Source organism: Struthio camelus, chromosome 1 (assembly GCF_040807025.1).
Source record: "Struthio camelus isolate bStrCam1 chromosome 1, bStrCam1.hap1, whole genome shotgun sequence".
Classification (NCBI taxonomy): domain Eukaryota; kingdom Metazoa; phylum Chordata; class Aves; order Struthioniformes; family Struthionidae; genus Struthio; species Struthio camelus.
The window spans coordinates 200,538,976-200,551,418 of NC_090942.1; the positions used below are offsets into that span (position 1 = coordinate 200,538,976).

At 47.3% G+C, this 12,443-nt stretch overlaps 1 protein-coding gene across 1 annotated transcript in view; it reads left to right on the forward strand.

Moving 5' to 3' along the window:
* Nucleotides 1-4,797, forward strand: part of FLT3 (fms related receptor tyrosine kinase 3) — a 45,390-nt gene extending 40,593 nt beyond the window's left edge. Inside the window, exons 20-24 of the mRNA XM_009686522.2 lie at nucleotides 148-270; nucleotides 907-1,018; nucleotides 1,102-1,201; nucleotides 2,611-2,716; nucleotides 3,956-4,797. Of these exons, the coding sequence (XP_009684817.2) occupies nucleotides 148-270; nucleotides 907-1,018; nucleotides 1,102-1,201; nucleotides 2,611-2,716; nucleotides 3,956-4,090 (576 nt within the window). The 3' untranslated portion in view covers nucleotides 4,091-4,797. The remainder of the gene's footprint in view (nucleotides 1-147; nucleotides 271-906; nucleotides 1,019-1,101; nucleotides 1,202-2,610; nucleotides 2,717-3,955) is intronic.
* Nucleotides 4,798-12,443: the final 7,646 nt, after the last annotated feature.

The following is a 12,443-nucleotide window of genomic DNA, read 5'->3' on the forward strand; positions in this document are numbered from 1 at the left end:
GGAACTATCCAGTTTGCTCATTCATAAAGTAGCTGGAGTGGAAGGAGGTACCAATTCACAGAGCTCAATGTGAAGCCACGACCTAAGGGAATTATTTCCTTCTATTACAAAATGCTGCAGAGCGTTAACTCATACTTTCTCTGTAAGTGCATTCACAGAGACCTTGCTGCCCGGAATATATTAGTGACCCATGGAAAAGTAGTGAAAATATGTGACTTTGGCCTTGCCAGAGATATAATGAATGACTCCAACTACATCGTCAGGGGCAATGTAAGTTCCTGCCTGTTCTTTATTTTTCATGCCATTGTAAGAGTGATAAAGAATCAAGAGGGTGAAGCTTTTAATTCTCAGATTTTTGTTAGCTTTATAGATATCTGTACAGACAATGCAGAAATCTTCCTTTTTCCTGCCCTGCAAATACAAATTCTTGGCTTATAGTTAACCGCATCAAAGTAATGATAGTACTGTAAATGAGATGATATTCATGTCCTTTCAAAAGCACACTGAAATCTATTGATGGAAAATACTGTTTGCTGTTGTGGATAATTACAGCTTAGGGACAATAGCGTATGTGTGGGGTACACCAGATCCTCCATGCATATAAAGAAGTACAGTGTGGACATCTCCATCTGAGTGCTCACTCTAGAAGTTAGAGATGTGAAACAGGTGCTTCTAGATCACTGCTCCTCTCCCCTCTCAGTAGTCATCTAAAATGAGTTGGATGAATTGCCCTTAGAAGTGCCTATTTCTCTCCATATAGGGAATGTAAAGGGATTACTTAAGAAAGGCCCAGCTTTTCACTTAGTGAACATGAATTGAGTCTGCTCAAGCAGGGAGAACTACAGTGAGTCATCTAGATAGACTGTGTTAAAACATGATTTGACATCTCTTACCCCATCCGTACAGGCTCGCTTACCAGTTAAATGGATGGCTCCTGAAAGCTTATTCGAAAGGACGTACACAATGAAGAGTGATGTCTGGTCCTATGGAATATTACTATGGGAAATATTCTCTTTAGGTATGTCCTGTAACACAGCAAAAGAACTCTGCTTGTCTTTGGTGTCTTCTGAATTAATGCGTATTCTCTAATATTTTCCATAGGTGTAAATCCCTATCCTGGTGTTCAGGTTGATACCAACTTCTACAAATTAATTCAAAGTGGATTTAAAATGGACCGACCATATTATGCTACAAAAGATGTGTGAGTGTACTTTCTGAAAGGTGCATACCATGGGGATTTAGGCTTACTTGGTCACTGTTTTGATGACTTTTTATTTATTATACACGGTACCCTGTTCAAAAAAGTTTCAAAAGATGAGATCATCTTCTTCCAACTCTGAAAAAGGCTGCTTGATCATGTAGGTTTTGTCCTAAAGTAGAAATGGTTAACACTAAAGAGTATGTATATTTGAAAGGACTAATTTATTATCTATGTTCAGTTGTGTCTTCCTTTTCCAGGGAACTTCTAGTTTTCAGATTAAAAAGTTTTTTTCCTTTTTTTTTTTTTCCAAAAGCAATGTTATACCATATTCGCTTTAGACAGCAGCTTAATCTTTGGTAAATTTTCTCTCTATTTTATTTTTAATTGATCTTTTTTTAATTGAGCGTTAGCATTTTTCATTCAATTCCAGGAAGAATTTCATTCAATTTGAGGAAGAAAAATCTTGTTAGGGAAAAACCCTGCAAAGGTAGATCTGGAGGGAGCTATTCCTGTACTTTACATGCTTTCCAGACTGTGCTTCTCAGTCTTTATATGAATCTGATTGCCCTGATGAGTTCTGTCCAGAGGGGAACTCCCAGTTTGTCAACTGAAAAAGGAGGTGGCAGGGAGGTATGAGACCTGGAGTATGAAGGAAAGGAGAGGGCTTTGGGTTTTCTGACCTCTTCTGGCAGACTTATAGAAACAGCCAAGGGACTCAGTGCCTTGACATGGCACTGTAGTGTTCTTAGACTTTTCATGTAGAGACTGCAAAGTCATTAAAGGTGCAGGTGTATCTGACAGTGCCTGGAAGCCCAGAAAGGATTGCTATGGGGCTTACAAATACCAGAGAAACTATTGACATAAGTCGACAAAGGATTTCCGGAGACAGGCATTTCGGTGGTTGGAACTGTAAAGTCTCTAAGGTGGTATTTCAACCTCAGAAAGATTTTTGCAAGGTTCCATAAATTCCATAAAGAGATTCACTGTGAAAGAGTGACTCTATACGGTGTCTCTGTAAAGAGACTTTACTGCCCACAAGTCGAGGGAGTCCACAAGGAGTAGATTTGGCCTCAGAGTCGGACAGGAATTGTCTTCCAACTATTTTCTGTATAGAAGCTGGAAAACAAGGTTAGCATGCTGGTAAGTGCCAGCCAGGATGAAATCCTGGCCCTGCTCTGACTAGCAAGATTTTGCTAGGAGCTCCAGCGAAGCAATGTTCTTAATTTAAATTATTTTCCTCTTCTTTCTTTATGTTTTTCTCAGGTGCAACACACTCAAATCTGGACTCTTTTTATAAAATCGTTCTGGTGTCTCCTAATTCCCACCAAACTTCCACCTTTCCATGTAGTCACTTACTACAGACTTCAATAGCTAATAGGTTTTTATTTATCACCTTTTTGCTCCTGCAGCTATTACATAATGCAGTCCTGCTGGGCCCTTGACTCCAGGAAAAGACCCTCTTTTTCTTGGCTGGTTTCCTCTCTTGCCTGTCAGTTGGCTGAGGCAGAAGGAGCAGTAAGTAAACACGGAAAAAAGAAAAATGTTTTGTTTGTAGCCCCATAGACCACAGTGGGCTTTAGCAGGTAGCGCTAACTGGGATGTTTAGCATATAGTTTGTCCATGGTAGCCCAAAACCCTGGCTCTTGCAAGAGAAATAGTCTTCTTGTTTCCATTCAAGTGCACCACTGTGTTGTGGAGCTATTCTCCATGGGTCTATTTAAGACCTTGGGGAAACTTATGTGAGAGTATTTGTGCCTTGCCATCAGAAGGAATCCTGACATCCCAGATGAGATTTTATTTCCTGCCACTGTCTGCACTTTGATGCCGGGTGGCTAAAATCTCTCTCCCCGTGCCCACAGAAATGTGCCTTTTTTGTGCAGAATGCAGTGCAGCTGGCTTTGGTAATGCTGTTAGCTACCAGGTGAGAGCCTAGGTCATGTTCCAGGATCTCAGAGGTGGGGGTTCTGTATTTATGTGCTGCCCACATCCTTAAGAAGCCAGAGCCAAATGTCATTCTCAAATTTTACCCTCAGCCATATTTTAACTGAAGGGTCAAAAAATGAGCAGGATCTGAGGAGCCATGTTCTGTTTCTGTCCTTAGTAGACTCACATCTCCTCCTCAAAAAAGATAAACAGCTCCTTCCAAAACTACGGATTCCTTCCTGGGTGTCCACTGTGGGCTAGACCCACTATTTCCCAGTATACAGTGTCCTTGTTACACTCTTGCCGTGGAGGGGGGTTATAAATGACTCTGATCTTTGCAGCATTGAACCTTCTGTAACCTGTTAGGCAGGGTCCTGCAGGGTCCTTTCTCCTGCTCTCACCCCCAACAGATACACAGGGCTCAGGTGCTGGGCAGGGGCTGCCTGTGCTCCCATCCTTATGACCACTGCCAATGTCAGTCAACTCTGGTAACACTGAGGGGTTCCCTCTTTGCTTGGGAAATGATGAGCAACTTTGATGCACTGTAGTTAGAATAAAATCAGTGTTTGCCATCCCATGTCCTCTCTCAGCCTAGCTCTTTTTGGCCAGATAAGATACATCTCACTTAGCCAGTTGTCTCGACTGCCTTCAGAGTCAGTGAGAAGTAATGGGCAGGTCTGAGTGCGGTTCTCCCACAGTGTGCAAGGATGTCTCCTTTAAGAGGAGATGGCTGTGGCTTACAAGTGCCAGTTTCTCAGGGAGAAAAACAGTTCTCCAAGTACAGCACATAATAATAGAAGATACAATTTATTTTCTCTTCCCAATATGTAGGTTTACCAAAATATGGAGAAACATATTTCTACACACGGTTCCAGTTACAAAAATAAAGCACAAGTAAGCAGGGATGAGGAATCTCACCTGTCTACAATTCTGCCCCAGAATGAAGACTCTCTGGTTGAACAGTAACCCGGGGTCCGGATTTATCTTGGTATTTTCATAAACTCTGTGTAGCATAAATGTTTTATACTACCACTAAGAAAAGAAAATGTTACCAGATGCTGCTGTATCCACATTTCTTATGGTCCAGTTCATATTTCTATTACTTTCAGGAGAAGCCATAACAATTCTTTTTTTTTTTTTTGAGCTCAGCAAATGCATATATCACAAGACACAAGCAGTTGTCTTTTACTGTTTCTCTGCAACCAGAAATTTCTTATTTCCGGTTTTATGTAAACTGTATCTAATCAATGCATTGAATTTAGGCTGCTGTTGCCAAATTGCAAGAAAATATATGAATATCAGTGATGTTTTAGTCAACGTTTACAAGAATGGACTATGTATCTAAAGAAAAATGGTGTGATTTTCAGAAGTGCTACATATATCTTGATCTTGATATGTCAGTGCATGTTAGAAATAAGGCCATTTAAGTGGCTAACTCTAGATGCACAAGTTTAAAATATCAGCCTTGTTGCTCATCTTATCCTGAGCATCTCAATTCCTGTAAAGTTCCTATCGATCCAGTTCAGGTGAGCTGACTTCATCTAGCTTTAAGTACGTGGGTGGGCTCTAGTCATCCAGGCTATGTTTTATATTCACTGATAAGAGTTAGACACTTTCAGGGAGTGATTTCTTCTACCTTAAAATCTAAAACATGCAGGAGGAATGACGTTTGAAGAAGACATTCTGCCTCCTTGATCTAGAAAATCTAGGTGATTGGCTCAGACTGGAATTCTCACTTCCACTGCATTACAGCTAATTCTACCCTTTGGGCTTTTCATGTTTCAATGTTAAATATAAATTTTTAATTTTAAAGAAATTATCCTCAGTAGCATCTTAGACGTGCAACAACATCACTCCCAACTCCTGAAATTCTCAGCCCGGATGTATGAATGCCAATGCAATTAGATGAGAGTATGCCTCCCTAACTTTCTTTTGGACTCCCGTGACAATAAGCACAGGCTTGACAGTTTTTAATATAAATAAAAAGACACATTATTTTCCTGATGATATTTCAAGGATTTATATATACAGCTTTCATAATGGCTAACAGGATGCATTTGTACCCCAGTTAGTCAAGATGAGAATATGTTGGTTAGCAGTTTCTTCTCTGTTACATTTTACCAAATGCTAACCATGATTAGGACTTCCAGTAGCAATTGTAATAACAATAATTATTTGGGTGGAATATGCTGTCACATAACTTGAACTGCTCTTTACTAACATTCTCTGAAGATAATTAGTGTTTTAAAACAGCAATTATGAATTGTATATTTGGGTTAACATTTTTGAATAATCAATAAATCATTGCTTTTTTATCAGATATAAACTGCTGAAAAATAATTTGGAAATACAAAAATAGCAATAATACTTGGTAACATTGCATTTTCTGGAAAGTATATACGAATTTTTAACATATTCCTTTAACAGTTTCAAAGAGATGTCACTGTTTAGCATTATTAACACAGTACCTGCCGCAGTCGGAAAGAGAGAGTTGAGTGTCTTGTGCAGACATGAATTTTCAGCCATTCTAGCCTTCAGAGCCAGAGAAGCTAAGTGCTGAACTAACCAGCATCCAAGCTTATTTGGCCGTAGAAGCTAAGCAGATGAGAGCCTGGCTCACACCTCAGTGGAGGAGCAGATAGGACTCCCCAAGTGCTTTAAGATAAGCCAAGAAGTTGTGTCAAATATTTTTTCAAGGAGATTAAAAAAAAAAAAGGATAGATGTCGTCTGACCCCATCATCACTGCTAAGCTGAGACTCAGAAATAAAAAGACAAATAGAGAATCTGACACATCTGACACATACCACTCACAATACACATGTGAAAAAGCAGTTTAGGTAAGACTATGTGAGACCAGTGAAGAAATGGAGTGAGGAGAAAGATCCTCCTGTTCTGCCTGGAAGTGCAGAGAGCTGTGTATCTGCTTCTCCACAAAGCAGAGAGGGGTGGGACAAAGCTACAGGAGGTACACAGTGGAAAATCATATATTTTAGGTGCACATTGCCTTCCTGGGCTGCTTCCAACACAACTTAGCAAAGCGTTAGACATGCTAGATACGTTTGTGCAGAGCCATAGCCAGGGCTGCCTAAGGAGCAGTTTTGTGATTCTTGCAGGAAAATGGCCATGTTTCTCTCGTTAAGATCCAGACCCCTCACCTGCGTCTCCAGGAGCAGCTTCTCTGGAGAAAGTGCTAAATTACCCCTGTAGTCAATGGAAAGAGGTGAGCTTGTCCGAAGACCTCCAACCGAGATGCCATTAGCCTAAGCTAGATGCATTAACTCAGACAGAGATTGACAAAGATTCGGTAATCATTAAGCGAAAAGAGCAAGAACAGAACGGACTGAGCTGCAGTTAACGGCTGGTAAAAAGTCATTCAAAATTGCTAAATCACAAAGGGCACCACACTCTACCTGAAGGGGGGAAGGGAAGGGGGAAAGGAAGAGAAGGGAAGGGGGAAAGGAAGAGAAGGGAAGGAAGGAAAGAAGGAAGGGAAAGAAAGAGAAAGGAAAAAAAAAGGAAGAAAAAAAGAAAAAGATTTTACAAGTCAAATTAAAAGGCAAGATGCCTTCGGGAATTAGCCCTACCTGTGGCCAGCTAAAAGAAAATACCCAATGACCCTTTCCAAGTTTACCAGACTATTACATACCTCTATAAGGAAGTATCTAAAGTACATCGCAAAATACTGAGCCATAATTTTCCTAGATTTTTCCCGCAGACGGGCGAGTCCGAGGCGCCCCCCGGAGCCCGCAGGACAGCCGCCGGCCGGCCCGGCCCGCTCCGCCGCGGGGAGGGGAGCTGGCCCGGCAGGGGCTGCCCCGCCACGGCCCCGCCGGAGCCCGCGGAGCGCGGCCGCGGCCGTGGCGGTCCCCGCGGCGGTGCCGCCGCCGTGCCGGCACTAGGTGGAGCTCCGCGACCGCGGTGCCGGGCGCGCCGCCCGCAGCCCCCGCCGACAGGCCGCCCTACCCTGCAGCGGCCGCCCCTGCCGCTCGGAGGCGTTTTGTGGACGCCCGGAGGACACTGGAGGTCCCACTGCCCAGGGTGGCGAGAGGCAGCGCTGCCTGCTGCCCTCAGCCGGGGGTTGCGATCTCAGCACTCCTGTGTTTCGCCTGCCCCATCAGGAGTGACCGAGGCAGGCAAAGCCCGGCCTTCTTTCCCTGCGGAGAGCTGAGCCTGGGTCCTACAAGCTGGCTTGTATGGGGCTCAGCTTCCCCTTGCTCCCATCGCAGAAGTAGGTGATGGAGAGTAGACAAGGCCCCAGCTGCTTTCTCAGCAGAAGAACCAGGACCAGCCACTGTGTTTGGATCAGACCTAAAAGAGACCTGAGGCAGCAAGGCTGGAGGTTATGGTGCCTGAATTCAGCATGTTTTGTTGTCAAGGGGAATCCAGGGCCGTAGTGCTGACATTCGAGATCTCATAGCACCGATAGGATGGAAGAAGCTGGGACTGATCATGTGTTGAACCAAAAGAAGAGAGCAGAAGTGGCTGTCATACAGGAGAATTAGTGCTGGCTTTCAGTCTGGAGGTCCATGGAAGGGTCTGTGAAAGATGATTTAAAAAAAATCTAAGATCTTATTTACTACAGAGAAATTTACAGACATGATAGTTTTGAAGAGGCCACACTTCGGCTAGGAAATATTTTAGGGATGCAGAAATCAAAGCAGGCTGAAAACTGCATTGGGGCATTCTCCTGGAAAAGGACACACATAATTTCAGCTCCTTCTCACAGATGCTGCCTTAGATCAAGTACTCACTGGCCAGGGCTCTCTCTTCCTAGGTGAATGCACTGCTAACGCTGGTGAGTCACTCTCCCCTTCCTTACCTCTCTCGTTCCCTCCCCCTCTATCTCCAAGGCTAATTTATTAGGCCATACAAGGTAAAACAGCTTCAAAAAGAAGCACTAAAAGACCCACCTAGACCCACCTAGACCTGTGGTTAGCATCCACAAATCACTTCAGAAAGAGGTGGGAACTGAGCCCAACTGTTCACACTCAATGAGTATACTGACTGCTGCGCTGTTGAATGGTGGAGAAGGAAGCCTTTCCAGTCAAGTTGTGAGACCTCTTCTGATACATGCTTTCTGAGCTGTTTCCTGAATTCGGTCTGGTGGAGGAGCTAGAAGGAGGGATGCTTGTATCAGGGATCCTGTCTTACAGGTTATTTCCATATTAAGTTTTAGGGGTTTATGGCTATGCTTAAAAATTAGTATTTAGGTAAACAGGCAAATTTTTTAGCAGAAACGTAGGTACCTTGGGATTTTGGATATGACCTGTATCGGCTCACAGCTGAGCAGGGATTTTAAGACCTGTGTTCTGGAGTGGTGTACTCACTGTGGCAATAGGGTGATGCTTCTGTGGCCAGCTCCACAAAGGCTCATCAGACAGCCTGGGACTCCGTTCATTTATGTACTGCTAAGCTGGGATGTAAACCTATGTTCCTTACAGTGACCCACTCCGACTGCATGCTGCCTAGACCCAGAGGTGATCCTAAGCTTTGGCACTTACCTGTAGCTGCCCACATGTGCCTCAAATCACCTGTTCTGGAAAGATAAGCTGTCTGTGCCCCATGATTTTGCTGGATTTCAAGCTGATGTAAGCAGTTCAAGTCTTCGTGGAAATCGTAACAGCATAGACAGGATTGTAGCTAACAGTGCTGCCTAATCTTTTTGTAATAAGCTCATGGCTTCATCACTTATCTTCAGGACACATACCTCCAACACCCGGGTGATTCACAGCCTAAATAAATGTGACCCACAGCCCCCAAGACACCCAAAGCCCCAGGCCATTGTCTGTCATCAACAGAGCACTCCTTACCCTCCTCTTCAAGTTTGGCCTCCTAGAAACACAGCCTGGGAGTCTTGTGGACCTGGGAGAAAGGCCAGGAGAGAAACAAATCCTAACAGAGCCTCATGCTCTGATGACGTACAGCAAGACTAGGGAATTAGTTCATGTTCCTAGGCTTCTCCTCTCTTTTATTCCGTGCAGTGTAATGTAAAATGCAGCCTCAGGCCGGGGACTTGTTTCTGAAAGTCTGACACTCCTTCGCTGGTCAATGCCTTGGGCACTAGAGCCCAGTCAGGCAAGTGTTTACCTCTTCTCTGTCCAGCCCAATGACTCCTGCATTCCAGCATGCGCAAGGGTCTCCCCTCCTCCCTGGGGTCTGGTAGCAGTCTTCCTTGCACCATGCCCTAGTCTAGTGAACAGTCTACTCCCTACAGACATCACTGTCCTCCAGCTGAAGAAAGCCTGCGAGTTACTTCTAAAAGGGTTGGCGGATTCAGATCCTACAGAGAGGGAGGTGCCTACAGCTTCCCCCATTTTTCTCATAGAAAAATAATTGCCTAACTGATGTGGACTGGAATGTCCTTTAGAAAAGTCTTAAGAGTCACTGCACCAAAGGAAGTAGGCTGGAGGTGGCCTGGGTGCACAGGGTCTGAGGAACTAAACCAAGAGAGGGCGGAACTCCATTTTCAGATGTTGGGACTGTGACCTGTCTGAATCATCTGCTGAGGGCCAGGGCTGGGCCAAAGTAGCTCATGAAGTGAGCAGCCGGAGGAGGGCAGTGTGGGCCAAAGGTATGAACCTGGCCCGGAGATCAGGGCCCAGCCCTACCTTTAACTCTTTCAAGGACCTCCAGGACCATTTTTGGCCATAGTTTTCCAGACCAGGAAAATGGGATGAGACTCTACTACACCCCAGGGGCCAGGAGAAGACTGGTGGGAGCAAATGGGAGGTAGTGGAAAGCAATCAGACACCAATCTCTCCTTGGAGCCAAAAGGAGTGGGGTCTTTTTGTTTGGCGGTAACAGGAAGAAGAGTCTTCTCCTGCCTTCTTATAGCCCTAGAATAAATGGAGCTGATTTCAGGATCAGGCAACAGGGTGGAGGCATGAAAAAGTCCAGCCCCAAGGAGGGAAGTGTTGAGCCATGGGAACCCCTCTGAGCTCCCACTACAACACTCTGAAAGGCAGCTTTGGCCTGCTCCCTGTCAGGCTGAGGAAGCAGCTATCCAAACTCCTGCACTGCCTAGCAGTACCTGGTGCTTGCTATTCCTGAAGCACCACAGACCTGGAAGGATGTGTGCGGTTACTGTCTTTCTAACCTTCGATCTCACCAACGGTCTGCACAGGCAAGAGTCACTTCATGCCTTTGCTGGCTGGGTTGGTTTGCTGGATTGGGCCCACTGGGAAGCACGGGCTGAGAGCGCTGGCATTACGGGGAAGATACCGCATAGCTTCTGGCCATGCAAGGCCCTGGGGGAAAATAAATCGGCAGTACTAGCACTGTCAAGACGTGTAGGAAGACACGGTCCCGGGCATGCATCACCTCTTTGAGAAGGTTACATTTCAAAGCCAGGAGATGTAGGAAATGAATCAGTTAGGAAGACAATGAGGACATCAGCCTTTAAATTGCCCCTAGGGAGGGGGACGTTGGCCTGGGGCGGGGGTCGCTGATGGTGACCGTGTGGAAACCATCTTGCAGCTGGAATTTGATGTTTTTCTTGGGGAAGGAGTCAATATAAACATTAGCAACATCATCCTGTCAGGTGAGCTGGGACTTGCAGTTCCCCCAGGAGCAGCACCGCTCTGGGCGAGGGACAGGGCGGCTCGGTGGCACCTTTACGGCTGGGCTGCCTGCAAGACTCAGCGTCCCCAGGCAGGACCTGCTTTCTCTTCCTGTAAAGCTGAATGCGTGCAGCTGAAAAGCACCGCGCTCCTATCAAACCTTGCCTCGCAGGGAGCCCGGAGGGGGCTGGGCTCCGCGCAGGAGAAGATAACAACCGCCCTGCGTGCTCTGAGGAGTGTCCGTGCGGGGGTGGGTGTCCTCCGTGGGCAGAGAAGCGATAAGAGCGGAGCTCTGCGCTCCCGGCGACCAAACTCCCCGCTGCCCGACGGCAGCCACCCGCCTCCGCCGGCAGCCGGCCCGCTGCTGCCCCCGCACACCGCTGGCAGGGCTGGCCGCGCCGACGGGGCCGCGCCGACGGGGCCGCGCCGACGGGGCCGCGCCGCGGGCGCCGGCTGCCGGGGCGCTCACGGCTCCCCTGAGCCGAGCAGTCCCGATCTTCCCAAGCGGCGCTCACGGCTCCCCTGAGCCGAGCAGTCCCGATCTTCCCAAGCGGGATAGCCCAGCAGAGGCCGGGCACAGGCGCTTTGCTCCCGGGTTACTGCGCCCCGGCTGGCCGCTCCCTCGGGGGCATTTACTCCGGCAACGCCCGGATGGCTGTGCCCTGTGCGGGAGCCCGGAGGAGCAGCCGCATTGCTGTCCGCTGGCTGCTAGGATTTGGGGGAGGAGGAGGGGAAGAGCTTGTTTGTTTTTTGGTTGTTGTTCCCCCCCCTACACACAATGTCCGGAAGGCAGAAGCAAATGCTGCGTGGGTAAACACAGATCTCCCGTGTTCCTGCGTGGGGTGGGATGCGGGGTGCGTTCGACTTGCTATGCGTTTTACCTGTCTCTCCCCCCGCCGACCTCAACCCGGCCAGCTTTCCTTTTACACTCTAAAAAGAGACTCAGGCAAAGGCTGGGTTTCACCCACCAGGAGAAGATAGCGGCCCAAGGGGGCTGCAGTACCAGTGATCCGTACACCAGCGATTCCAAGGGAGCAGAGCAATGCCCAGACCGTGTAAATAGGCTCAGGGAGTGCGACTGGGGTCAGCCTTTAGCCCTGCTACTAGGACAAACGGAGCGTTTCTCAGACAGGGGCTTAACCACAAGATTTGAGCGACTGGGGAAAAATCCCAGATGTCCTATTGCTGAACGACTCTGGCAAATAATTTGGCTTTTTCCCCTTCTCCCCCCCCTCTTCCCTTACACACTTTCTTTATTCCCTGATTCCTGGAGGGGCGCCGGAGCGATTCAAGCTCAGGCTCGACAGCACCTGTCCGCAGGGTCGCGGCTGGCCGGGGCCGCGGGGCCGCTTCCTGCTGGGACTGGCAGCGGGAAGAGCCCACCGGGGGGGCCGGTGCAGGGCCGCGGCCCTGGGTGCGACCGGGGCTTACACAGCGGAGGGGCCCGAACCTGACACAAAATGCCATTTCCCCTCCCCCTTCTTTGCTTCGTTCCCAGCAACTCGAATCCGCTTGGGAGCAAGCGTGTAGCATCTAACCCGCTCCTAGAGGCATGTGCTTAAACAAGCCGAGTATCAACCCCACGATAAAAGTATTGGGTTATTCTGCAACGTAATCTACATCAAAGCCTCGGGGGCTGCCGGCTTGAAAAGATCCAAGATGTTTTCTAAGTCCTTATCATGTCTGTGCTTAGGGGGAGTCATAAATTCCACAGGTCGGACTAACTAACACACGATTCCTCCTTCCCTTCTCTCTCCTT